The sequence below is a fragment of the Nelumbo lutea genome, chromosome 1 (assembly GCF_056320005.1).
Source record: "Nelumbo lutea isolate HS-2025 chromosome 1, American lotus-T2T, whole genome shotgun sequence".
NCBI lineage: Eukaryota > Viridiplantae > Streptophyta > Magnoliopsida > Proteales > Nelumbonaceae > Nelumbo > Nelumbo lutea.
In genome coordinates this window covers 192,399,311-192,426,806 of record NC_142684.1, presented here as the reverse complement: position 1 = coordinate 192,426,806, position 27,496 = coordinate 192,399,311, and the positions used below count along the sequence as shown (strand labels likewise).

The following is a 27,496-nucleotide window of genomic DNA, read 5'->3' as shown; positions in this document are numbered from 1 at the left end:
AGTACATACCTAACACCAACATATCATGAAAAGACAACACATTATGATGCATATGACAGGCTATGGAGCATAATGACTCATTCAGCCATAATGCACTTTTATTCATACTGTTAGAGAATAGAAACCTGTTCAGGGACCTCACCTAACAGTTTAAGCTTTTGGGTGGAACAGTTCCTTGAGATGGCATCAGAGCCTGTTTGACCAAGTGGTTTAGTGTGTGATCCTTGTCGGCTCTATTATGATTAATTAAATTCCAGCACAAGGTATGGGTGGGCCTATATTTGTCCAGACATCAAGCCCAATAGGCCTTCACATGAGGAGGCATGTTATAGAATAAAAACCTATTCAAGGACCTCACCGAATAGCTACATGTTTCTCTCTTCTTTTCCTTTCTTTTTGCAAACAGTTCTAAACCAACTTCCTTTGGAGGCTACTGATTTGGGTACACCACATGTTTTTAAACTACACGCATCTAGGCTCATTATCCAATGAAAGTTCTGATCATCCAAGGTCTTGGGATGGGTCAACTAGATATGGGCCAACCTTTTGGCAATTTTCTTTTGCACAGTGACAGCTCTCATACTAAACCTGTTTTCTCACGTTAAACCACACACCTCTATTGGATAAAAGATATCCCTGTATACATGGTTCAAAGTATCGATATGCCCGTGTATCGGTACTTTGCACCATGTGCGCTTATATTTTCTTTCTTAGTTTTTTTTCAAAACCTGGTTTTTGGGGGTTATATTTAAGCGTATGTTTTTATTAAAAAAGGGGGTTCCCGAAACACCTGTAAACAGGTGTATCAGGACCCCAATGATGCAATATGCCCGATAAGGCTGTATACAGTAACAGAACATTAAAGTTAAAATACTGAGCTTAAGAACATTAATACAGTAACAGAACATTAACACAGGGGTAATTTTGTCTTTTAAAACACGTATTGTTTGACTAATGATTAGGGGTATGCCCCCTTTATCAATACAGTTCCAAAAACACCTATTAAAAGTTAAAAGAATATTATCTGAGAAAAATTTCTGAACCAACGTAATGCAGTATTAGATGTTCCGGGTATATTTTTATAAAGGCCAAAATACTGAGCTTAAGAAAATCAAGAAAATACAGGCTTGGCCCCACTTTTTCTAGCATTGTACTCTTTAAGCCCCTAGTTTTAACTCCAAAATACATGTCTGCATCAAATCATCGATACATGCATTGAAGGCGGGGCCATTGTAAATATATAAATAAATAATTATAAATTCAAGAAAATAATTACAAAGGCTCAAATATTTCGAAACCTTGTAGATATGAGAGTTTGATCTCAAGCAACTTAACTGGAATTATGTTGTCTTCATCAAAGCTAATAAAATGTTCACAGGTTCTATAAAAAGAGGTAGTCTAGGGACATTTTGGGTCCTATAGTAATAGATCTTTTGGGTAAAATTTCTCACTTCAAGGAATGCTTCCCAAAATATTGATATACACATCGGAAAATGTGGCATAAACAATTACACAATAATTTCTTCATTCTGTTGCTGAAATATTTTAAGATGGTAAAGCCAGTAAAGCTAAGGATAGATATATCAATGTTGCTGTTCTTGACTGCTAACCACAAATCATTACCCACAAAGACAACATTAGTCATTAATACATTAAAACCATGCCCTATCTAAAATTTTACCTGTCTTCAAACATGTTGCTGATGTAGCTGCCAACAACAATATTTACTGGAAGAACTGTTAATCCAAGACATGCCAGAAAAATTGCCACTGAACTGGTTGTCCAACCAAAATAATATGTTGTAATGACACTAGATTCGGAAAGTAAAATCTCCATTGCATATTTGAGCATGAAATATATCAATAGCTGGACCTGAAGAAAGGAAAGATATAAATTAGTTGTTTGATCAATAACAATAAAATTTATAAGAAATAACAGGTAGAAAAGTACAAATAAAGGGAATACTATAAGGACTCCTAACCCAAAATGAACAACTAGAAAACAACAAGGTAGGAATAAATACAATTAATTGTTTGATCATAACAATGAAAGTTATTAGAAACAACAGATACAAAAAATGCAAAAGAGGGGTGCACTATAAGGACCCTGACCTAAAATGAACAACCAGAAAACAACCACAAAATCATAAATACAAGAGAGAGCCCTTGATAAAAGAATTTATTCAGGATAGATGATCCTCAATCTAAGACAGTTCTCCCAACCCTACTATCAGAGATCAGCCTAAGAATAGGTAACTTAGGAATCCATTTTGGATGTAATGCTGCAATCACCAAGGGCCAACCAAACCATGAATCATCCTATCAAATAACCATGTGGAGTTTTGGGCATTCCCCCTCAATCTTCATAATCTCAAAGACCAAGGAGAATGACTCTAGAGCTATAACAAATGTAGACAATCCTAATCCAACTAGAACCTTCATATCTAATCTGACCAGAGTACATGGTAGTGTCACCTCCCCAGTCTTTATATGCACCTCCTACAGAACTACATCTGACGATCCCTAATTTTCAAGAAATATCCATCTAAGTTATGCTCGACTGCTTCCTTAAGAAAGGGGTGTGGACTAATCCTCACCAATGGCTTTCTTACAAACCAATGAGCTAGCAAGTACTAGCCATTTGACCATCAATAATACCTGGATACAGTACATTCTTAGCATACCCATGTCAGACATGGTTCATGGAATTGATCAAGATTGCATATGTAATTTAGATAACAGTGAATAATAGAAGAATTCTACCATGCTGACTTCATAATGCATTCAAATAGAGATTACCAAGTTCAGGATAATACAATTATAGTGTGTATTACACACATACTGAAAAAGTGAAACACTGAACACTATGAGTACACACAAGAAATGAAATGAACTTTAAACCTTAACAGATGGTGTAAGTAAATGATATGCAGATGCAATTGAAGTGGCAGGTCTATGTGATTCTTCAGGAGCTTCTTCACTACCATCAACTTCTTGGTCATCATCTTCATCTCTTTCCTTCTCTTCTGAACTTAAAAGCAAAGGTTTTGTAAGGCCATTTTCCAGTTTGCTTTCAACTGCTTCTGCCATTAGAAACATGAATTTTGTCTTGTAAGTTTTCCTATTAAATATCATTATCATTAATATTTATTAATGTATTAGATTTCCAAAATAGCATAAAAATTGGTGAAAGAAATAGCAAAGATTCAGAATTTCAATAGACACCTTTTCTAGGACAGGACCTACGGAGTGGGCATATTTACCTATGTCTGGGTTTTCAAAACAGGCTTTCAATACACTCAATCCTAGTCAGAGAGTAAAAATACTTATATCGATGCTCAGCCCTTGTCAGACATGTATAGACCTGTAACAATTAAGCTATCCAGCCCATAGCAATGGATCCAGTTGAACAATAAAACATAGGGATATAGATAAGCAGGATTTAAGTCATTCAGCATTGAATCAGATCTAACCTGCTTAATAACCTGATCAAAATGTCAGATTCAGATCTAACAAAACTTGGATTTATATAGATAAGCTGCATGCTTGCTTTATGTTTTTATATTTGCTGTTAGGTTGCTGTTCGTGATGTTAGTTATTTAAGCCTGTTTGTTTATGTAAGCAGTAGGGGCATTAGTGTAATTGCCATGCTATTTATGTTGCTAACATAAATAACTGAGTGGGGTGGCAACTCCTAGTTGACCCACACTCTTTCTCTCATCTCTCTCCTCTGTTTCTCTCCTCTTTCTATTCTCTTATCTTCTCCTTCTATTTTCTGTTATCATTCTTACTGAATTTACATCAGAAATTGGACTGATTACAGTCCTCATCAGACAACTTGGTATCAAAGCCAACCTAGGGTTTCTCATGTGTGTCTGATCCAGCTGACTGCATGAGAACTTCCAAGGGCTGGAACTTTAGAGATTGGTCCATCCACTGATTCTTGGAGGTTACTGGAAGGGTTCAGCAGACGTCCAAGGGCTTGTAGAGTCTTGGAGAATGTCTGGAAAACAGGGAGAATCAGAGAACAAGAAAGTTCAAGATTAGGGTTCAGTTTGGGATTGGAAGTGGCAATCAGCCTTTTCTAGGTAAGTTTTCCTTTTCCCTTGAGAATGACACCAATTAGAGATAGATCAGACCTATCTGGAAGGAGCGGCTGAGAGTTTTTGATTTCTCAGAGTTTTTTTCTAGGGTTTTTCTTAGCCCTACGATTAGTTTTCTGTTCTCGGTCTCAGTTTTCTGACCGTTAACAGTTTTCTGGGTAAATTCTAGACCAGTTTCAGCATTCTAAATTGACAGAAATTTCTTTTTTCTGGGGGAGCACAACTTCTGGTTGATTACCAGATCTGTTCCAGCATAAAAGGTTTTTTTTTTTTGAGAGGTTTCTTGCAAAGAACTGTTTTCTTCTGATAAACCTCTTATAGAAATGGTAGGAACTGAGTTAAAGATTCAAGGGGAAAGTGTTTTAGGGGCTGGAAACATGACTGAAAACACTTTTCAGATCACCACTGTCAAATTTGATGCTTTTAATTACTTGGAATGGGCTCAGCCAGCTATGGTGGCTATTGGGGGCAGAGGGAAACTGGGCTATGTGAATGGGGATGTAAAGAAACCAACCAAGGAAGACCCATCATAGGCCAAATGGGTTCAGGAGAACTATTTAGTCATGACTTGGCTGTGCAACTCCATGCAGCCTCACATTAGCCGAAATTACTTGTGGGAAAAAACTACTAAGGAGATTTGAAAGTCATGAAGGAAACTTACTCTCAGCCACTTAATGTTGCTAGGGCCTATGAACTGAAATGTGAAGTAAATAATCTTAAGCAAAGAGAGAAATTAGTCTCAATTTATTTCTCTACCTTGAAATCTTTATGGTATGAAATTAATCACCTAGAAACCATTAAATGGGAAAACCAGAAGGATGCCAAAACCTATAGAAAACAGGTTGAGACCAATAGGGTTTTTGAATTCTTAGCTGATCTGAATTCAGAGTATGATATTGTGTGACAACAACTTCTCACCAAAGAGAGTGTGAAGAAAGTAGGAGAAAGTAAGAGAAAGGTTATGTTGTAGTTTTAGCCTATGGAATCAGCTCTAGCAATAGTGAAACCAAAGTTTGGGGGTGACAAGGAAAGGGACATAAGGAAGGAAGATAAGAGGGATTTAGTTTATGACCATTGCAAGCAGCTGAAGCATACCAACGACACTTGTTGGAAGTTATATTCACACCTAATTTTATTGTTTATCCTCTGGTAGAGACAAGGCATCCATTGTTGATGAATCCTTTGTTCCCATCTCTGGGAAGGGAGACATTAGATTGTTTGGCGCCATCTCCTTATCCTCAGTTTTGCATGTTCCTAAACTTAGTATTAACATGTTTTTAGTTAGAAGCATCACTAAAAATCAAAATTGTTCAATGACTTTGGCACCCAATAAGCCTGTCTCCTCCAATAGATCAAGTACATATTTCCTCTGGCACAAATTAATACCATATTTGGACCTTGCCACTTCTATCCCTAAGAAGTATTTTAATTTTCCAAGGTCTTTTGTTTGAAAATGGTCATGCAGAAATGTTTTCAACCTATCAATCCCGGGCCTGTCACTGCCAGTAATAAAAATATCATCAACATAAACCACTAACAAAATCTTCCTCGCATCAGAGTCATAGCTGAATACTGAATGGTCAACCTGACACTATTTCATGCCAAACATCTTTATGACTTCACTGAATCTGCCAAACCAAGCACGAGGGGACTGTTTAAGTCCATAAATAGCTTTCTTGAACCTACACACCTTACCATCCTCCCCTTGAGCAACAAACCTAGGAGGTTGCTCCATATACACCGCTTCAAGAAGATCACCATGCAAAATGGCGTTCTTAATATCAAGCTGAAACAAGGGCCAATCACGTATAATAGCTAGAGAGATCAAAACACAAACAAAACCAATCTTGGCAATAGGAGAAGTCTCTGTGTAATCAATACCATATAACCCTTAGCAACCAGCCAAGCTTTCAATCTTTCAACACTACCATCAGGCAAATACTTGACCGTATATACCTACTTACATCCTACAGTATGCTTACCCGGGGGAAGAGTGGTGAGATCCCACATATAATTATGAGCTAGAGCGGAGAGTTCTTCTTCCATCGCCTGACACCAACCCAGAGAGAGGGCTTCCTGGACATCCTTAGGAACATAAACAAAAGATAACAATGAAACAAATTGTCAATGGGATGGAGATAGGTGAGAAACAGAAACATAATTGGAGATAAGATGAGGTTTACAACTACGTTTACCTTTCCGTAAGGCAATGGGAAGGTCAATGTCAGAAATGGGGGATGATGGTGCTACGGAAGTCACTTTTGGATTCGTCAACAGTGAAGAAGCTGGAGGGGCCGGTGCATGTCGATGCGTATACACTTGATGGATGGTGGCCGTGCAGGAGGAAGTGGCACCAGAGGTGAAGACTTAGGCACAGTTGGAACAAGAGGAATGGGGTCCATGACAGGAATGGGAAGCGGAAGAAAAGAAGAAGGGGAAGAGACATCTGACCTAGAAAAGAATGGAACCGACTCAAAGAAGGTAACATCGAGACACATAAAACAATGCCGAGAACTGGGATTGTAACACTTGTACCCTTTATGGGTCCTAGAATAGCCAAGAAAGACACTCTGTAGATCGTGCATCCAGTTTGTCTAGTCTGCGACCAAGATTACGAACAAAGCACACACACCCAAAAATCCGAGTAAGAGGAAAATGAGACAACGTAGGAAACAAAACAAGGGAGACTGACCATCAAGGATGGACATAGGCATTCTGTTAATATGAAAGCAAGATGTAAGCACAACATTACTCCAGAAACGTTTGGGTACATTCATATGGTGCAACAGAGATCGAGCGGTTTCTAAGATATGGCGATTTTTTCATTCAGCTACCCCATTTTGTTGGGGGGTGTAAGAGCAAGAGGTTTGATGAATAATACCATGTTGTTCTAAATATTGCTGAAAGGGTGTATAAAAATATTCTCGACCATTATCTGAATGTAGGATCTTAATGTGAATACCGAATTGAGTGCGGATTTCAGCATGAAATTTTTAGAAAATAGAAAATAATTCACTTTTCTTTCATAAGACAAAGCCATGTCATCCTTGAATAATCGTCAACAAAAATAACAAAGTTCTTGTATCCATTGTGTGACACTACTTTATTTGGACCCCAAATGTCCGAATGGACCAAAGAAAAAGGACTCGACATACAATAATCGACTCTAGGACTGAAGGAAACCCGATGATGTTTCCCATACTGACACGACTCACAATCCAAAGTAAAAGGACAACTTAATGCTAGAACAAGTTGCTTAAGTGCTTTAAGAGACAAGTGCCCAAGTCTGCAATGCCACTGGAGAGGGGTGAGAGATGACTGAAGAGCTGTTGAAGAACTACCACCACCACCATCAAGGTAATACAGTCCACCAGCTTCATGCCCTCCACCAATTTTCATCCCCGTCTTGAGATCCTGAAATACACAAGATGAAGGGTAAAAGGTGATAGAGCAATTAAGAGACTTGGTCAATTTATTAACAGACATAAGATTAAAAGGAAATTTGGGTACATATAGAACTGAAGACAAAGATAATGAACCAGTTTAACATCACCAATACTACTTATGGAAGAAGTGGAACCATTAGCAAGAGTGACGGTGTTGGTTGTAGAGGATGAAGAAAGTGAAGAGAACACACCTGGAGTCCTACTCATGTGATTGGAAGCTCTAGAATCATTGATCCAATGGGAGGGTTTGGATGCCAAACAAGCCATACCAGAGTGGGCAAGCGTAGCTGTACTCGGCTGAGAAGTAGCCTGGATCAACTGCTCATATTCAGTACGAGAAATACTCATCGTCTCCTGTCTGGAAGCATCTATAGGTGAAGGTGTCGGACCAGTCTGTTGACTCCCTTGTTCCATATCACCACTTGCCATTGCATGATTTGCCCAGGATGACAGTGGAACATGTAGATCATAGCAAAAATTAATAGTGTGCCCATCCATACCACAATGCGTACACTTTCTCGGACCATGATTACGTCCTCTACCACGAGTTCCCCCTGAATCTCGACCGCCAACACGCCCACCACTACGACTGTACATGTGTCCACCTCTACCACCACAGCCTGGCTGGCCTTAATGAGCTACTCCTCTACCACCATGGCCACCCCCTCTAGCCACTGCAAGGGCAGTCTTTGTTAGACAGTGTATGCCCTTAGCTCCAATCAGAATGATGTACATTATGACATTTATTGTAAATGAATAAAGTACATATTTGATTCATGTTATTGTGGTGTGTTTCTGTGTAATACCCTTAACTGGACACATATGAGACTCGTGTTAGTTTAGAATCTTCACAGCCATTGGATAGATCTGGGGAGATTTATCCTACCAAGGTTGACACTGACGTGCCGCCAAGTTGGTTGGGGTGGCTTGTCTCAGCTACTAGGGTGAGACCTGAGGTACATGCAGTGTGGGTTTTCTTGAAACCCTGAACCGGACTAGAATTCCAGTATTGCCCTGGACCTTGGAGATAGATGGGCAAAACCGGAATGTTACACCTAACCCCTAGATTCAATTATGATACTGCACTAGGTGTTGGATTGGGCTATATTTGATATGCCAATCAGTGAGATCCTTAGAGGGGGTCAAAACCTGGGTATGTTGGGACAGTCCAAGAATTCATCTGAGTGGGTGATCATAGTGACAGAATCAGCCCCTTTGTCGGACAAAGTGAATGATCAGGGATGCACTCTCTCTGATGGAAACCAAAGTTGTCGGCAGCCGATTTCAATCGTTGAAATTTGTTCTGCAAAATATATTTATATAGAGATATACATATATATATTATGGTTTCAAAATGTTTGCAAAAGGTTTTAATTCCCGAGATCCATGTGAGTAGAGGGTGCAGCACTGTTCCTTGCAGCCGAGGGAGAGGTCCTCTCTTGTCGGGCAATGTTTGATAATTATGGGCTGAGAGGTTAAGTGTAAGACCATTGAGGGTAATGCCTGATGGGCTAATCTTGCATCTGCTCACAGTCCTTGGGTTTTTATAAGGTGGCTTGACCCAGGGACCATTTAGTGTAAATGTTGGGCCCATTAAGAGCCCATGGTGATGGGCTTAGGGGTTCATTGTCACCTACAGTGAATTCGGCCAGGCCTTGTAACAGAGGTTGGGCTGAACCCATGTGGCTGATGTGTAGATCAATGTTTGGGTCCCACGCCATACAAGGATACCCAACTAGGCAGCAGTTTGGAGAATAAGTGAGCACATGGACTTAATGGGCCTAAAGCCCAAATCGAACTGGTTTACTTTGATTAATTAAAGAGGGGCGGTTCTGGGATTTAGATCAGCAGATAGGATAAGGAGTTATCCCTATCCACTCAGAGACTCCAGATCCAAATAAAGATCTGGATTAGGAAACTCATAAGATTAGGAGGGTTGATCTTTATCTGCAGATAAGATAAGGGTTTATCCTTATCTCTTAAAGAGAGTCCAAATCCAAATGAGATTTGGATTAGGAAACTCCTAATGGGATTAGGAGAAGCTCTCTTTAAGACTATAAATAGAGGAGGAGGGCGAACCCTAGTTCACCCAACAAGATTACAGACTCAAGAGAGAAGACAGCTCCAGTGAGACTGACGCCATCTTCTGCTCTTGCTTCCTTCTATTGCTGCCGCCATAGCTAGTTCGATCTCCACCTGTAGGAGTGATCAAGAAGCGTTCTTGATATCAGTTTTTGATGAAAAACTGATCTGAAGTCGTGCTCACTCACCCTCCATCAAATTCTTGCTGAAGAGTTTGGTTCTTGCTAAAGAACCACCTACTGATTCTGCTCCACCCTACGCTGTATCATCTTCAGTGGGAACAGTCTTTGGCGTTTTCCTTGGGCGTGAACACCTTCGTTGGGAGTTACTGTTACTCCGTATTAGGTATATTCCTCTCCTACCTTTTGGTTTCAGATCTGTTCTGGTTTAGGGTTCAAGATTGATCCTTGAAAATGCAGTTTTCTAAAACAGGGAATATGATTCCCATATGAGAGAGAAATTTTTGAAGTTTCGCCCTACCTACAGGCAAAGTTCGGCTATCCATATGATGGATCTCTCATCCCTTCAATCTTATCGGATATGGTGGGGTTCTCTAAAGAGTCAACAGAAATCCTCCGAAGATGGGCAAACACCTCCTGAAGAGAGGGGAGGGCAGAACCACCTAGTATCTGAGCCCCCACCGGTTCATATTTAGGCTTCAATCCCACCAAAAATCTGGTTAAATCTAGCTGCTCCCTCTATTGTTGCTGAATTTTAACATCAGATGTAAGGGGGTGATACACACTCAACAAATTCCTCAAATTTCTCAGACTAACGTAATACTCTTCAAGACTTTGTTTACCTTGATGCAGACTAAAATACTCTTGATAGAGCTGATATACTCTGGTGGTGTTATCCTGTCCTGAATAAATCTTCCTTGCATGATCTCAAATTTCCTTGGCTATAGTTGAAAAACAGCCCACTTGATGTATGGAACTGTTTGAGATTAGATGCAAACCAGAAAATGAACAAACAAGAGAGCAAGAGAAGAGAGAGCTGGCGGCAATGAGTGTTAGAGAGTAAGAGGTTCGAACATAACCTCTCTCTAACACTCTAAACATCTTATTAATAAGTTAATCTTTGACAAATTACAGAGAGGCCCTTGAGTGAGCAGGAAAATACAAAAAATAGAATATTACAAAGTATGGGCCCAGAATAAAGCCCACAATAGAGAGAAACATAACATAACATGAAATGACAGTCTATGGGCCATTCGGCCCATCTTCTCTACACTCCCCCTCAAGCTGAGCATAGATGTTAATCATGCCCAGCTTGCCAGTGTCATGTTGAAGCCTTGCCTTGGAAATGCCCTTGGTGAGAAAATCTGCCAGTTGTCCTTCAGAAGTAATGAATGGAAGACACACTTCACCAGAGGAGACTCTTTCACGAATAAAGTGTCTATCAACCTCAATATGTTTGGTTCTATCATGTTGTACCGGGTTGTGAGCAATGTTGATGGCAGCCTGATTATCACAGTACAACATCATGGGTTTGTCATGATCTACCCCAAGTTCTTCCATTAAGGACCTTAGCCACAATAATTCCGAGACTCCATGTGCCATGGCTCTATATTCTGCTTCTGCGGAGGATCGAGCCACAACTGTTTGTTTCTTACTCCTCCAAGAGACAACATTACCAGCCACCAGATTGCAATACCCTGAAGTAGATCTTCTATCATCAATATTTCCAGCCCAATCAGCATCAGTATAGGCTTCAAGTTTCAGATGACCATGTTTGGCAAATAGAATTCCTTTTCCTGGAGAACCTTTCAGATAACACAAAATCCGTTCTGCTGCTGCCATATGGGTATCTCTAGGAGCATGCATGAACTGGCTAATGCAATTGACAGCATACGCGATATCTGGCCTAGTCATGCACAGGTACAAAAGCTTCCCAAGAAGTCTCTGAAAGACCCCTTTGTCTTCCAACAAAGTTCCATCCGAAGCTGAAAGTTTGTGACTCATATCAATAGGAGTTGCAGTTGGTCTTGCACCCAATTTTCCAGTTTCAGACAACAAATCAAGGACATATTTCCTCTGGGAAATAAGAATCCCATCCCTGGATCTGGCAACTTCTATGCCAAGGAAATATCTCAACTCCCCCAGATCCTTAATCTCAAATTCTGTACGGAGGAAAGACTTAAGGCCCAGAATGCCAGAGGCATCATCACCAGTCACTATAATGTCATCAACATACACAATGAGATACACTGCTAGAGACCCACTTTTCTTCACAAAAAGAATATGATCTGACTGTGTCTGAACATAGCCGAATTTAACAAGTGCAGCTCTAAATCTCTCAAACCAGGCTCTAGGAGATTGTTTGAGGCCATAAAGAGATTTCTTCAGTTTACATACCTTTCCTTGCATATCTTTCCCATACATTCCTGGAGGAAGACACATGTAGACCTCCTCACGTAAGTCACCATTCAGAAATGCATTCTTTACATCTAACTGATAGAGAGGCCAATCAAAGTGAGCTGCCAGAGATAAAAGAACCCTCACAGATGTCATCTGTGTGTAGCCCTTTGCAACAAGTCTGGCCTTGTACCTCTCAATAGTCCCATCTGCCCTGTATTTAATGGTAAAAACCCACTTGCATCCAACTGGATCCTTCCCTTTAGGCAAATCCACCACCTCCCAAGTACCATTTTCATGTAGAGCATCCATTTCAGCCTGCATGGCATCTCTCCATTCTAGAATCCCAAGAGCTTCTGATACAGACCTAGGAATGGGGTTAGAAGCAACTGAAGAGAGGTAGGCACAATATGAAGGGGAAAGTAGGTCATAAGAAAGGTGTTTGGAAATGCAGTGTGCAGTACACTTCCGCTTTCCTTTCCTAACAGCAATGGGGACATCAAGATCTGGGAAGGGGGATTCCAAGGGAGCTGAAGCAATACCTGTTATCTCATCTGTGATTGGGAGGGTATGAGCCTCATCTGTTGTAAGGGAAACCACTTGCTCATTCCTGGATCTCTGCCTTTGATACACTTTGGGATTATGGGTAGGACGAGGAGGTAAAGAAATAGGAGCACTAGGACAAGAGGAATGAAGTGGCTGATCCTCCTTTGATTCATTTTGTGAGGATACAGATTTGTCAAGAGACTGAACTGGGACAGGAAGGGGAAGAGCAAAAACTTGTGACAGACTCTCCCCCTGTTGACAATGTCCTTCTTGAGAGGAACCATAAAAAGGAGAAAGTTCATCAAAGGTAACATCCATAGAGACATGTCTGGTGCCAGTCTTTGGATCAAAACAACAATAACCCTTTTGTGTGGGGGAGTAACCGAGGAAGATGCATTTGTGGGCTTTTGGTTCAAACTCGTGTCTCTACACACTTGGAATGTGAACATAACAGGTACAACCAAACACACGAAGAGGAATTGGGAAGAGATCCTTATCTGGATGAAGAAGACTGAAGGGGGATTTAAACCCTAAAACCCTGGATGGCATACGGTTTATGAGATAGGTAGCAGTAAGTACAGCATCACCCCAAAATCTTGTGGGAACATGTGAGGCAAATAAAAGGCTCCTTGCAACTTCAACAATATGTCTATTTTTTCTCTCAGCAACTCCATTTTGTTCAGGGGTTCTAACACAGGAGCCTTGGTGAATAACCCCCATGTCAGAGAGATACAAGGATAAGCTCTTCTCAAAATACTCTTTTGCATTGTCAGATCTGAAAACCTTAATTCTGGTACCAAATTGAGTCAAAACAAGCTCATGAAATTGCCTCACAAGTCTCGGGACTTCGTCTCGGGATTTCATTAAGTATATCCAAGTGAATCTAGAAAAGTCATCAATGAACAGGATAAAGTATTTGTAGCCCCCCATAGAGGATAAGTGGTAAGGCCCCCACACATCAGAGTGTACAATATGAAAAAGAAAAGAGGATCTTTTATTGCTCACAGGGTAATTTTTTCTACAATGCTTTGACAACTGACATAACTCACAATTGAGACTGGACACACTTTCTCCCTTAAACAGTTTGGGAAGCAAATGACTTAAAGCAGAAAAAGGTAAATGACCCAACCGACAATGACTCAACATAATTTGACTGACTGGCTCTGAAGAAGTAGAACCAAAAGCAGCATTCTTGGGATGATCAAAGCATTGGCCAGGGGTGTCGAGCAAGTATATTCCATTCGCTTCATGGCCACTCCCAATCACCTTCCGAGACTTCAGGTCCTGAAACACACAATGAGAAGGGAAAAAGGTTACACAACAATTCAATGACTTGGTCAAGCTACTTACAGATAACAAGTTGGTATTTATCTTAGGTACATGAAGAGTGGAAGATAAAAGTAAAGAGCCTGTAGGCTTGACAGTTCCCTTGCCAGAAATGGGGGCAAGAGAACCATCAGCTAAGGTGATTTTGTCACGACCAGGAAGCAAATCATATGACACAAACAAAGTGGAAAGGTTGGTCATGTGATCAGAAGCACCTGAGTCAATGATCCAAGAGGTCTTGGGATTACCTGAGGTAGATGCATGGTTAGCAGAAGCCCTTATACCTGAGTGAGCAAATGTAGAGGTGGCTGGACTTCCAGAAGGGTTGGATGATGAAGTTACACCTTCAAGCTGGCTGATCATCCTTCCAAACTTCTCATAATCAACTTTCATGGCTTCCAATTGTGCACTTGCAGACTCAAACTCTGTATCTGTACTTGTGGCTGTATGTGCACTTCCTGTCTTTCTACTGTCATTCTTCTTCTGGAATCGGATAGGGACAAGACTGGGATGCAATTTCCAGCACTTGTCCTTAGTGTGTTTCGGCTTCTTGCAATATTCACACACCACCTCCTTCTTTCCTGTGCCACTGGGGGCTCCTGTAACCCCTTTGGGTTTGATTCCCATATTTGCAAAATGATCATTGATACTGACCCCTTGAACCTGCACTTGCCTCCTGCTTTCTTCACTGCTGACCAAAGCATATGCTTGAGACAATGAAACATCTTCCTTGGACAAGATGTTTTGCTTTGTAATGTCATATTCAGAATTCAGCCTTGTCAAGAACTTAAAGACCCTATTCCTTTCAACCAATTTCCTATATGTTTCAGCATCCTTAGGGGTATCCCATGTCACGGCCTCTATCAAATCAATCTCTTGCCATATAGATTTTAGGGCTGAGAAGTATGCTGCAAGTGACTTCTCCCCCTGTCTTAAATTCTTCACATCACTTATCAGTTTGTAAGCTCTGGCAACATTCAACTTCTGGGAGTAAGTTTCTGCAACACTATCCCAGATTTCTTTAGCCGAGTTCATCCACAGATAATGCTGACTAATCTATGGCTGCATTGAGTTCACAAGCCACCCAATCACTGTGTAGTTTTCTTGTACCCATCTCTCATAAGATGGATCATCCTCTGGAGGAGCTTTCTTGCTCCCAGAAATAAAACCCCATTTTCCTGTGCTACAAATGTGGATTTTCACTGATTGTGACCAAGCCAAGTAGTTGGTCCCATCAAGCTTAACTGTAGTTACAGCCAGCATAGAATCAGTTGGGGTTCCCAAAATCTGTCCATATTCAGCAGCATTCTTGTTTTCAAGGCTTGAGAAATCCATCATGTAAAGGCTCCAATTAGGATTTTTAATAGGTTTCTCAAGGTACTGGGGTCTTGATGAGTTTAGTTTGAGCTGAATAGGCAACAACAACTAGCTCACAGAATCAGTTCAGACTTGATAACTGTGACAGTCCAGTTCGGTGGTAGTTTTTTCTTTACTGTTTCACCCTTTAAAGGACACCCAACAAACCTCTAATCACAAGGTATTTCAGGTTCTCAACAGCCGTTGTCCCAAAGAGAAGAAAATATGGCCACAGTCCTTAAGAGACCTTTCGTCGAACACTCAGTGTGCAGTAGTTAACAGCCTACTGTTAACTAGAAGAAACCACTTCAAGGTGTTCAGTATAGGTCCAAGAAGAGGCTGGGATGAAGATGAGACTAGTGCCACTTAGTTTTAGATCAGTTTCAGCAGCTCGGCAGTCCAATAATCAGCCGAATAGCACTTCCAAAACAACCCAGAAAAACAGTCCAGCAACAGTGGGCCGAATGTATGTGGGCTTTGAATGCTTTAATAGTCCTCCCAAACAACAAAAAATAACTCAGCAAAGGACTGAGAAAAGACTTACAGCAAGAAAGTCTCTGGTTTGAACTATAAACCAGGCCGAACACTTGTTCTCTGAGATAACTTCGAAAGTCCTTTTCTCTGATTTCAAATCAGGCCAAACAACTTGCTCTCTGATTCTTCCTGGTCACCGAACCCTTCTCCAAGTGTATAGAAACTTGGGCACCCTCCAATGACCTCCAAGAAACAGGCGGATGACTGTAAACTTTCAGCCCTAGAACCTCCTCATGTAGTTGGCTGAACTAGAACCACATGAGGGACACGCCAAGCAATGGCCCGCTCTGATACCAAGTTGAAAGACAGCCCACTTGATGTATGGAACTGTTTGAGATTAGATGCAAACCAGAAAATGAACAAACAAGAGAGGAAGAGAAGAGAGAGCTGGCGGCAATGAGTGTTAGAGAGTAAGAGGTTCGAACATAACCTCTCTCTAACACTCTAAACATCTTATTAATAAGTTAATCTTTGACAAATTACAGAGAGGCCCTTGAGTGAGCAGGAAAATACAAAAAACAGAATATTACAGAGTATGGGCCCAGAATAAGGCCCACAACAGAGAGAAACATAACATAACATGAAATGACAGTCTATGGGCCATTCGGCCCATCTTCTCTACAGCTATGTCTAAGAACATGAAGTTTACACTAATCTTAAGTTCCATACTGTTCCACAGCCAAATCATAACCTGTGCATCTTCTTGCTCCCAATCACCATACTCCTAGGAATCAACTGGAGGTTTTCCTTCTCTTGTATGCTTTGCTTTCTTCTTGGCTCTGAGAAACACTTCAATAGATTTGGCCCAATGTATGTAATTTTCTCCATTCAATTTAATTGAGGTCATCTGTACATTCAAGTAGTCTTGGGGGATCATAACCAACTTATGTTCATTATCTCCCATGGCTGTAATTTTTTTTTTCAACCTGCCTTACCCAGAAACCACTACACTGCACTTCAAGAACACCGTACTTAACTCCTCAAGTTAATCACTCACCACCATACGACTGACCATTGCTGAAACATACACTGTCAAGTAACAATTCAGTTGGTTACTATCAAAGTAATCTACTAGGAACAGATACTGGAGAATTTATCAACTGTAGTAAACTTGACCATTAGGAAGTGGGTCAAAAATTCTCATAAAGCAAAAACCATTTTGTTGTGGTCTGAACATAGTTAGAACTTCATCAAGCTAAATTTGATAAGTTCCTACTTGGGGATCCTGGACAGTATGGCATGGGAATAGGCTACAGAGATAATGAAGTAATACCTCTATTAATTAAGGTATTATCCCTTACCAAGTGAGTCACCATCTATATCTATAGCTAACAGAGAATAATTATTGAGGAAGACTTTCAACTCATTGTAATTAGGGGTGGCCACGAGTCAAGCTTCTCACAAGCTATTCGAGCTTGGCTCAGTTTAAACCAAGCTTCGAGCCAAGCTCGAGCTTGATATATAGGCTTATTTGCTAATCGAGCCAAGCTCGAGCCCAGTGAAGCTCGGCTCGTGAGGCTCACGAGCCTGGTATTATAAATAAATATTTTTTATTATATGCATACATACATACATATACCTATAAATATATAAGCATATATAATAAATAACGTTTATTATATATAATAATTTTTTATATATAATAGTAAATAATTTTTATAATTCTTAATTTTTTGTATGTAAAATAAAAAATATTTTTATACGTATAATTTTTATTTAAAAAAAAAACTTGGTTTGTAGTCAAGCTCGAGCCGAGCTGAGCTCGAACTTGTGAGCTTTGAGCCAAGCCGAGCTCGACCTCAAGTCTCTAGCTTGAATCAAGCTCGATCTCAAGCCTAACACAGTTTCAACGAGCCAAGCTCGAATAGCCAAGTATTCAGCTCAGCTCGGCTCGAATCCAACCCTAATTGTGATCGTAAAATCTTTGGTTGACAAGCATGGGAATACAGTTGTACATCTCAGAGCTGCCACTTTATTTATAAAATTTCAAAGGTTGGGTCTATATCCAGTCCACCCCTTCCAAGATCCCATACAGCTGGGACTAACATTCAATAATGGATTTTACTTTCATCTTGTTGTAGGATCAGTGAGGGATAAATATAGTGGATCATACCAATGGATTTTTGCATATTTAAATAGGAACCTGCCTATGGGTTTTGTGCTTGTTAGTGTCAACTAAATAAAGGTAGAATGGCCATTTGTATGTAAATTAGAAAAACTAATACACCCTGGTCGAATGAAGAGAATAATTTTTTTCTCTTCAGTTCAAACTAGGTTTTCTCCCCTCATTCTTACTCTTTCTTTCCTCTCTTTTCTCTTCTTCCTTCTTTTTCTTTTTCTTCCTTGATTAATCTGAAGGCTACAGGTTTACAGATCTGAACTTTATCATGGTATCAGAGCTATATTACATTGGTTCAGATCTGTACAGTCTCTGCACGCCCTAGTTGAGGTTTTTGCAGATTTCTCTTAGGGTTTTTGGAGTTTGTCAAAAAGGCTGAAAAGGAGTGGTCGTTTTCTACTTCTAGAGGTTTTAATGCCTCTAGCTGAGTGTGGTGTGGTCATTTCAGGTGGCTGATAGAGCATCCTCTGATGGACTGATGAGGGTTACTACAGTAAAATCGGGATTTGTGTTCAGGCATGTGGTTCAGACAGGTGGTCCAAGGTATGTGAAGTGCTGTGTGATGCTCTTGTGTGTGGTGGTCTCTTGTGAGGTGCCGAAAGAGGAGGAGACTGTTTAACTACCATTGCTGAAATCTGTGACAGTGCATGTTTCAGCAATGGTCAACCGCAAGTGTTGTGGAATAGTGATGATTGCTCAACTACAGGAGTGTAGTGTGGTGGGTGTTGGTGAGCTGAGGTAACATATTAGTGTGAATAAAAAAATTAACATTTCTTTTTGGCAGCCATGGGAGACAGCAGTGAATACAAATCTGTTACGGTCCCTCCTAACTACTTGAATGTGCAAATGACCTCCATCAAACTCAATAGAGAAAACTACATCCCTTAGGCCAAATCTTTTGAAGTGTTTCTCAGAGCTAAGAAGAAAGTGAAACATGTGAGAGAAGAAAAACCTCTAGTTGAATCCGAAGAATACAGTGATTGAGAACAAGAAGATGCACAGATTATGACTTGGTTATGAAACAGCATGGAACCCAAGAGTAGTGTAAACTTTATGTTCTTAGACACAACAAAGGAGATTTTGGATCATGCAAAGAAAATTTACTCAGAGTCAGCCATGCTGTGGTAGTAGAGGTTTTGCTCATCAGAGTCAGCCAGGCCGTGGTAGTAGAGGTGGACACATGTACAATCATGGTGGTGGGCGTGTTGGAGGCCAAGATTCAGGGGGAGCTCATGGTAGAGGACATAATAATGGTCCGAGAAGGTGTACGCATTGTGGTATGGATGGACTCACTGTTAATTTTTGCTATGATCTGCATGGTCCACCTTCATCTTGGGCAAATCATGCAGTGGCTAGTGGTGGTACGGAACAAGGAAATCAATAGACAAGTCAGACACCTACATCTACAAATGCCTCTGGACAAGAGACGATGAGTATTTCACATACTGAATATGAGCGGTTAATCCAAGCAACTTCTCAGCCAAGTATAGCTACACTTGCCCACTCAGGTATGACTTGTCTGGCATCCAAACCCTCCCATTGGATCATTGATTTTGGAGCTTCCGATCATATGACTAGGACTCCAAGTGTGTTCTCTTCACTTTCTTCATTTTTTACTACCCATACTGTCACCCTTGCTAATGGTTCCACTTCCCCCATAAGTGGTATTGGTGATGTTTACACTGGTTCACTTTGTCTTCAGTTCTATATGTTCCCAAATTTCCTTTTAACTTTATGTCTGTTAGTAAATTGACCAAGTCTCTTAATTGCTCTATCACCTTTTACCCTTCATCTTGTGTATTTCAGGATCTCAAGACGGGGATAAAGATTGGTGGAGGGCGCAAAACCGATGGACTATATTACCTTGATGGTGGTGGTGGTGGTTCATCAACTGCTTTTCAGTCATCCATCTCCATTGGTGGTGGTTCATCTCTCTCCCCTCTCTAGTGGCATTGTAGACTTGGTCATCTGTCTCTTAAAGCTCTAAAGCAACTTGTTCCATCATTGAGTCATCTTTCTACTTTAGATTGTGAGTTGTGTCAGTATGGGAAACATCATCGGGTTTCCTTTAGTCCTACAATCGAGAGTCGTTTGTCGATTCCTTTTTCTTTGGTCCATTTGGACATTTGGGGTTCAAATAAAATACTGTCACACAATAGATACAAATACTTTGTTATTTTTGTTGATGATTATTCAAGGATGACATGACTTTATCTTATGAAAGAAAGAAGTAAATTATTTTCTATTTTCCAAAAGTTTCATACTGAAATCTGCACTCAATTTGGTGTCCATCTTAAAATTCTACGTTCAGATAATGGCTGAGAATATTTTTATACACCATTTCAGAAATATTTAAAACAACACGATATTATTCATCAAACCTCTTACTCTTACACCCCTCAACAAAACGGGGTAGCTAAGAGGAAAAACCGCCATCTCTTAGAAACCACTCGATCCCTATTGCACCAAATAAATGTTCCCAAATGGTTCTGGAGTGATGTACTTTCATCCTACTTTCTTATTAACCGAATGCCTATGTCCATCCTTGATGGTTAGTCCTTCTCGGTTTTGTTTCCTACATTGTCCCTTAGTTGGGCAAGAATTTACAAGAACTTAATATAGACAGGATGGGCCCAAAATAAGGCCCATTACAGAAAAACATAAATAACATGAAATTATAAACAGCCTATTGGCCATTCGGCCCATCTTCTCTACACTCCCCCTCAAGCTAAGCATAGATGTCAATCATGCCAAGCTTGCTGGTATCATGCTGAAGTTTTGCCTTGGGAATGCCTTTAGTGAGAAAATCTGCCAACTGTCCTTCAGATGTGATGAAAGGAAGACAGACTTCACCTGAAGAGACATTTTCCCTAATGAAGTGTCGATCAACTTCAATATGCTTGGTTCGATCATGTTGCACTGGGTTGTGAGCAATGTTGATGGCAGCCTGATTATCACAGTACAACATCATTGGCTTGTCATATTCAACCCCAAGTTCTTCCGTCAATGATTTTAGCCATAATAATTCAAAAACTCCATGTGCCATGGCCCTGTATTCTGCTTCTGCAGAAGACCGAGCAACAATCGATTGTTTCTTGCTTCTCCAAGAAACAACATTACCAGCCACCAAGCTGCAATACCCAGAAGTAGATCTTCTGTCATCAATGTTTCCGGCCCAATCAACATCGGTGTAGGCTTCAAGTTTCATATGACCATGTTTGGCAAACAGAATACCCTTTCCTGGGGAGCCCTTCAAATAACATAGGATTCTCTCTGCTGCTGCCATATGAGTGTCTCGGGGAGCATGCATGAATTGGCTAATGCAACTGACTGCATATGCAATATTTGGCCGAGTCATGCATAAGTACAAAAGTTTCCCAAGAAGCCTCTGAAAGATTCCTTTGTCTTCTAACAATGTCCCTTCTAAGGCTGAGAGTTTATGACTCATATCAATAGGAGTAGCAACTGGTCTAGCACCCATCTTTCCAGTTTCAGAGAGCAAGTCAAGAACATACTTCCTTTGGGAGATAAGAATCCCATCCTTGGATCGAGCCACTTCTATGCCAAGAAAGTATCTCAATTCCCCCAAATCTTTAATCTCAAACTCTGTATGGAGAAAAGATTTTAGATCATGAATTTCTGAAACATCATTATCAGTCATTACAATATCATCTACATACACAATGAGGTACACTGCCAGAGGTCCACTCCTCTTCACAAAAAGAGTATGATCGGACTGTGTCTGCACATAACCAAAGTTAACAAGTGTTGTTCTAAATCTCTCAAACCATGCTCTAGGGGACTGTTTTAGTCCATAAAGAGATTCCTTCAGCCTGCATACCTTCCCTTTCATATCAGTTCCATACATCCCTGGAGGAAGAGACATATAAACCTCCTCATGTAATTTACCATTCAGAAATGCATTCTTCACATCCAATTGATAAAGGGGCCAGTCAAAGTGAGCAGCTAAAGATAGAAGAACCCTCACAGATGTCATCTTGGCAACAAGTGCAAAGGTCTCCAAATAATTAATCCCATATGTCTGTGTATAGCCTTTTGCAACCAGCCTGGCCTTGTACCTCTCAATGGTGCCATCAGCTCGGTATTTGATAGTAAAGACACACTTGCAACCGACTAGATCCTTCCCTTCAGGCAAATCCACCACTTCCCATGTGTCATTCTTGTGTAAGGCATCGATTTCAGATCTCATAGCATCCCTCCATTCTGGAATCTTAAGAGCTTCTGACACAGACCTGGGAATAGGGCTAGAAGCAACAGAAGAGAGATAGGCAAAGTATGAAGGTGAAAGCAAACTGTAAGAAAGGTGCATGGAAATGCGGTGTGCAGTGCACTTCCGTTTTCCTTTCCTAACAGCAATGGGAATATCAAGGTCAGGGAAGGATGACTCCAAAGGTGTTGAAACAGTACCTATTGTCTCTTCTGTGACTGAAAGTGTATGAGGCTCATTTATTGTAGGAGAAACAACCTACACATTTCTGGATCTTTGCCTTTGATACACCTTGGGATTGAGGATAGGACGAGGAGGTAAAGAGGGAAGAACACTGTGATAGGGAGAATGGAATGACTGATCCACCCTTGATACATTTGAAGGAGAAGCAGACACATCAAGAGACTCAAGAGGGACAAGAAGAGGAAGAGCAAACACTTGTGACAAATCCTCCCCCCGTGGACAATGTCCTTCTGGAGAGGAACCATGAAAGAGGGAAAGCTCATAAAATGTGACATCCATTGAGACATACCGAGTACTAGTCTTTGGATCAAAACAACAATAACCCTTCTGTGGGGGGGAATAACCAAAGAAGATACACTTTTGAGCTTTGGGTTCAAATTGATGCCTTTGGACACTTGGAACATGTACATAATAGGTGCAGCCAAAGACACGAATAGGAATAGGAAAAAAGTCCTTGTCTAGATGAAGAAGATTGAAGGGAGACTTAAACCCCAAAACCCTGGATGGCATATGGTTTATAAGATAGGTAGCAGTAAGAACAGCATCTCCCCAAAACCTTGTAGGAACATGTAAGGCAAATAAGATACTTCTTGCAACTTCAACAATATGCCTATTTTTCCTCTCAGCAACCCCATTCTGTTTTGGGGTCGTAGCACATGAGCTTTGATGAATAACCCCCATGTCAGAGAGATAGCAGGATAGGTTCTTCTCAAAGTATTCTTTTGCATTGTCAGATCTGAAGATTTTAATCCTGGTATCAAATTGGGTTAGAACAAATTCATAAAATTGTCTTACAAGTCTCGGAACTTCATCACGGGATTTCATCAGGAATATCCAAGTGAACCGAGAAAAGTTATCAATAAACAAGATAAAATATTTGTAACCACCCATGGAAGGTAAGTGGTAAGGCCTCCACACATCAGAGTGCACAATATTAAAAGGAAAAGAATATATTTTATTGCTCAAAGGATAATTGTTTCTACAATGCTTTGACAATTCACAAGACTTACAATGAAGACTGGACAAACTAATTCCCTTAAACAGTTTAGGGAATAGATGACTCAAGGCAGAAAAAGACAGATGACCAAAACGACGATGACACAACATAATCCGACTAACAGACTCTGAAGAAACAGATCCGAGAGCAACATTCCCAAGATGATCAGTGCATTGTCCCGGAGTATCAAGCAAGTATATTCCGTTCGCCTCATGGCCACTCCCAATCACCTTCTGAGACTCCAGATCCTGAAAAACACAGTAGGAAGGGAAAAATGTTACACAACAGTTTCGTGACTTGGTTAAACAATTTACAGACAACAAATTTGTATTTAGTTTAGGTACATGAAGGGCAGAAGGTAGGAATAAGGAATCCGTAGCCTTGATGGTTCCCTTACCAGAGATTGGGGCAAGTGAACCATCAGCTAAAGTGATTTTATCACATCTAGGAAGCAAGTCATATGAAACAAACAAGGTAGAAAGATTGGTCATATGGTCAGAATCACCTGAGTCAATAATCCAAGGGACCTTGAGATTACCTGAAGTGGTAGCATGATTGGCAGAAGCCCTTATACCTGAATGAGCAAATGCAGAAGAAGCAGAATTTCCTGAGGGGTTGGAAGGAGAAGTCACATCACCCAGCTGACTGATCATCTTCCCAAACTTTTCTTATTCTGCTCTCATGGCTGCCAACTGTGCAGAAGCATACATCTCTTCACTATCTGGCTCGACAGCTACATTTGCACTTCCTGATCTTTTACTATCATGTTTTTTCTGAAACTGAATGGGAACAAGATTAGGATGTAGTTTCTAGCACTTGTCTTTGGTGTGCTCCGGCTTCTTGCAGTACTCACATATAACTTCTTTCTTTCCTGAGCCACCAGAAGTTTCAGCATTCCCTTTAGGTTCAAACCCCATATTGGCAAAGTGATCACTAATATCAGCCCCTTGAACCTGGGCAGCCCTTCTGCTCTCTTCACTACTCACCAGTGCATAAGCTTGTGACAATGAGACACACTCCTTGGAAAAAATATTTTGTTTTTTAATATCATATTCTAGGTTTGCTCCAGTTACGAAATCAAATACCCTGTTCCTTTCAACCAATTTTCTGTAGGTCTCTGCATCATTGGCGATGTCCCAAGTTACAGCTTCTATTAGGTCAATCTCTTGCCATAGAGACTTCAGGGTTGAGAAATATACAGCAAGAGGCTTCTCCCCTTGCCTTAAATTCTTTACATCACTTCTCAATTTATATGCTCGGGCCACATTGAGTTTTCAGAATAGGTTTCTGCAACACTGTCCCAAATTTCCTTTGTTGAATTCATCCATAGGTAGTGTTGACTAATTTCTGGCTGCATTGAGTTCACAATCCACCCAATGACAGTGTAATTTTCTTGCATCCACTTCTCGTAGGATGGATCACTTTCTTGAAGGGATAGGAAATCCATCACATGGACGCCCGAGATTGTAGAATAAAGGGGGCGAATTTCAAAAATTTTTCTCTCCCTTCAACTGAGAATCGAATTCCCTATTTAAAAAATCATATTTTCAATGATCATTCCTGAACCATAAACAGAACCAGATTTGAACCAAAAGGAGGAGAGAGAGATAATACCTGATACAGAGAAATAATATCTCTCAATGGAGGTGTTCACGCCCAAGGTAGAAACCAAAAACTGCTCCTACTGAAAATGGCGCAGTGCAGGGTGGAGCAAAATCAGCAGTGTCATTCCTAAGAACTTGATTCTTCCTAAGAATCACCTGAACGGCTTGTGAATACAACTCCTACCAATCTTTTCTACAAAAGATTGGAATCAAGATCCAATCTTGATTTCTCCCAAGCAATGGAGATCGAACTACTATAGGCGGCGGCTGCAGGAAGGAGGTGGCTAGAGAGAATTTGCAGGGTGCAAAATTCTCTCCTCTGTGATCTCAGCTCTGAATACTAGACTTGTGTCTGTTGGATGTTGTGTCGGATGTCTAAAGGCTGCCGCCCCCTCTTCCTTTTATAGACTTAAAGGGATCAACTCCTAATCCCATTAGGAGTTGCTAACCCAAATCACATCTGGATTAGAAGTCCCTTTAAGATAAGGGATAATCATTTATCTTATCTGCAGATTAGATCAGCCAGCTCCTAATCTAATTAGGAACTTTCCAAATCTAAATCTCATTTAGATCTTGGACTCTCTGAGTGGATAGGTGTGGGCTCAATCCTATCAGCTGATCTTATCTCAGAATTCGCCCCTTAAAGACTAATCAAATTAGCCCAGTTCAAAATGGGCTTAAGGCCCATTTAGGGTTATGTATTCATTAAGCCTTCCAAACTGCTACACAGTTGGGCTTCCTTGTATGGCGTGGGACCCAAACATTGATCTACACATCAGCCACATGGGTTCAGCCCAGCCTCTGTTACAGGGCCAGACTGAATACACTGTTATGGACAGTGCACCCCCTGAAATCCATCAGATGGGCTCTATGGGCCCAACACTTACCCTAAGCGGTCCCTTGGCCAAGCCACCTTGTAACACCCAGGGACTGTGGGCAGATGCAAGATTAGCCCATCAGGTATTATCCTCAATGGCCTTACACTTAACCTCTCAGCCCATAATGATCATACACTGCCCAACAAGAGAGGACCTCTCCCTCGGCTGCAATGAACAGTGTTGTACTCTCTGAAATATGGACCCGGGAATTAAAACCTTTTGCAAATTATTTCGAAACCATAATATATATACTTTTATATCTCATATAAAATATATTTTGCAAAACAAATTTCAACGATTGAAATCGGCTTCCGGCAGTCTTGGTTTCCATCAGTGAGAGTGCATCCGATCATTACCTTTGTCCGACAAAGGGATTGATCCTGTCACTATGATCACCCACTCAGATGAATTCTCAGACTGTCCCAACATACCCAGGTTTTGACCCCCGCTAAGGATCTCATTGATTGGTACATCAAAGACAGCCCAATCCGACACCTAGTGCAGTATCATAATCGAGTCTAGCGGTCGGGTGTAACTTTCCAGTTTTGCCCATCAATCTCCAAGGTCCAGGGCAATATTGGAAATCTGGTCCAGTTCAAAGATTCAATTAATCCCACACTGTGTGTGCCTAGGGTCTCACCCTGATAGTTGAGACAAGCCACCCCAACTGACTTGGTGGCACCACAGTGTCAGCCTTGTCAGGATAGGTCTCCCCAGACCGACCCACTGGCTGTGAACATTCTAAACTAACACGAGTCTCATTAAATGTCCAGTTTAAGGGTATTACACAGAAACATACCAAGGGAACATGAATCAAATATGCACTTTTATTCATTTACAATAAACTCATAAAGTACATCATTTTGATTGAAGCTAAGGGCATACAAAACTGTCTAATAGCTCCCACTTACACTTAGGTCCAATCAGGTACTAGCCGGAGTCCCATGCTTTCCACGTGTTTCTCAAACACTTTCTGTGATAGTGGCTTTGTCAATGGGTCTGCTACATTTTCTGTTGACGCTACCTTCTGAATCAGAACGTCCCCTCTACCAACAATCTCCCTCAGTACATGGTACTTCCTCTCGATGTGCTTCGACTTCGAGTGGGCTCGTGGCTCCTTAGCCTGAGCAATAGCTCCATTGTTGTCACACAACAATGGGATGGGTGATGTGCTGGATGGAACTACTCCCAACTCGTGAACGAACTTCTTCATCCACACGACTTCCTTGGCAGCCTCACTTGCGGCAATGTACTCGGCCTCGGTCGTGGAGTCTGTAGTGGACCCCTGTTTGCAGCTTTTCCAGCAAACAACACACGATCCTATCGTGAAAACATATCCAGATGTAGACTTTCTATCATCTGGATCCGACTGGAAATCGGCATCTGTATACCCTTGGATCTGTAGTGAGCTACCATCGAATACTAGACAAAACTCTTTTGTCCATCGAAGGTACTTAAGTATGTTTTTCACAGCAGTCCAATGCTCCTGCCCTAGGTTGGCTTGAAATCTGCTTACTACACTCACCGCTTGAGCAATGTCAGGGCGAGTGCACAGCATGGCATACATGATGCTCCCTACGGCAGAGGCATAGGGAACGTCTTTCATGCCATCAATCTCCTCAGAAATCTTGGGAGACATCTTATTGGAGAGAGTGACTCCGTGCCTGAAAGGAACATT

At 40.9% G+C, this 27,496-nt stretch overlaps 1 protein-coding gene across 4 annotated transcripts in view; it reads right to left on the bottom strand.

The window, feature by feature from the left end:
• The window catches only part of LOC148880076 (SPX domain-containing membrane protein At4g22990-like), an 81,032-nt gene that overhangs the window by 4,013 nt on the left and 49,523 nt on the right, over nucleotides 1–27,496 (bottom strand). For all 4 annotated transcript variants that reach the window (XM_088961896.1, XM_088961898.1, XM_088961899.1 and 1 more), the window contains 2 exons: nucleotides 2,901–3,082; nucleotides 1,682–1,872 (listed from right to left, as the gene is read on the bottom strand). In XM_088961896.1, coding sequence (XP_088818022.1) covers nucleotides 1,682–1,872; nucleotides 2,901–3,082 — 373 coding nt within the window. The remainder of the gene's footprint in view (nucleotides 1–1,681; nucleotides 1,873–2,900; nucleotides 3,083–27,496) is intronic.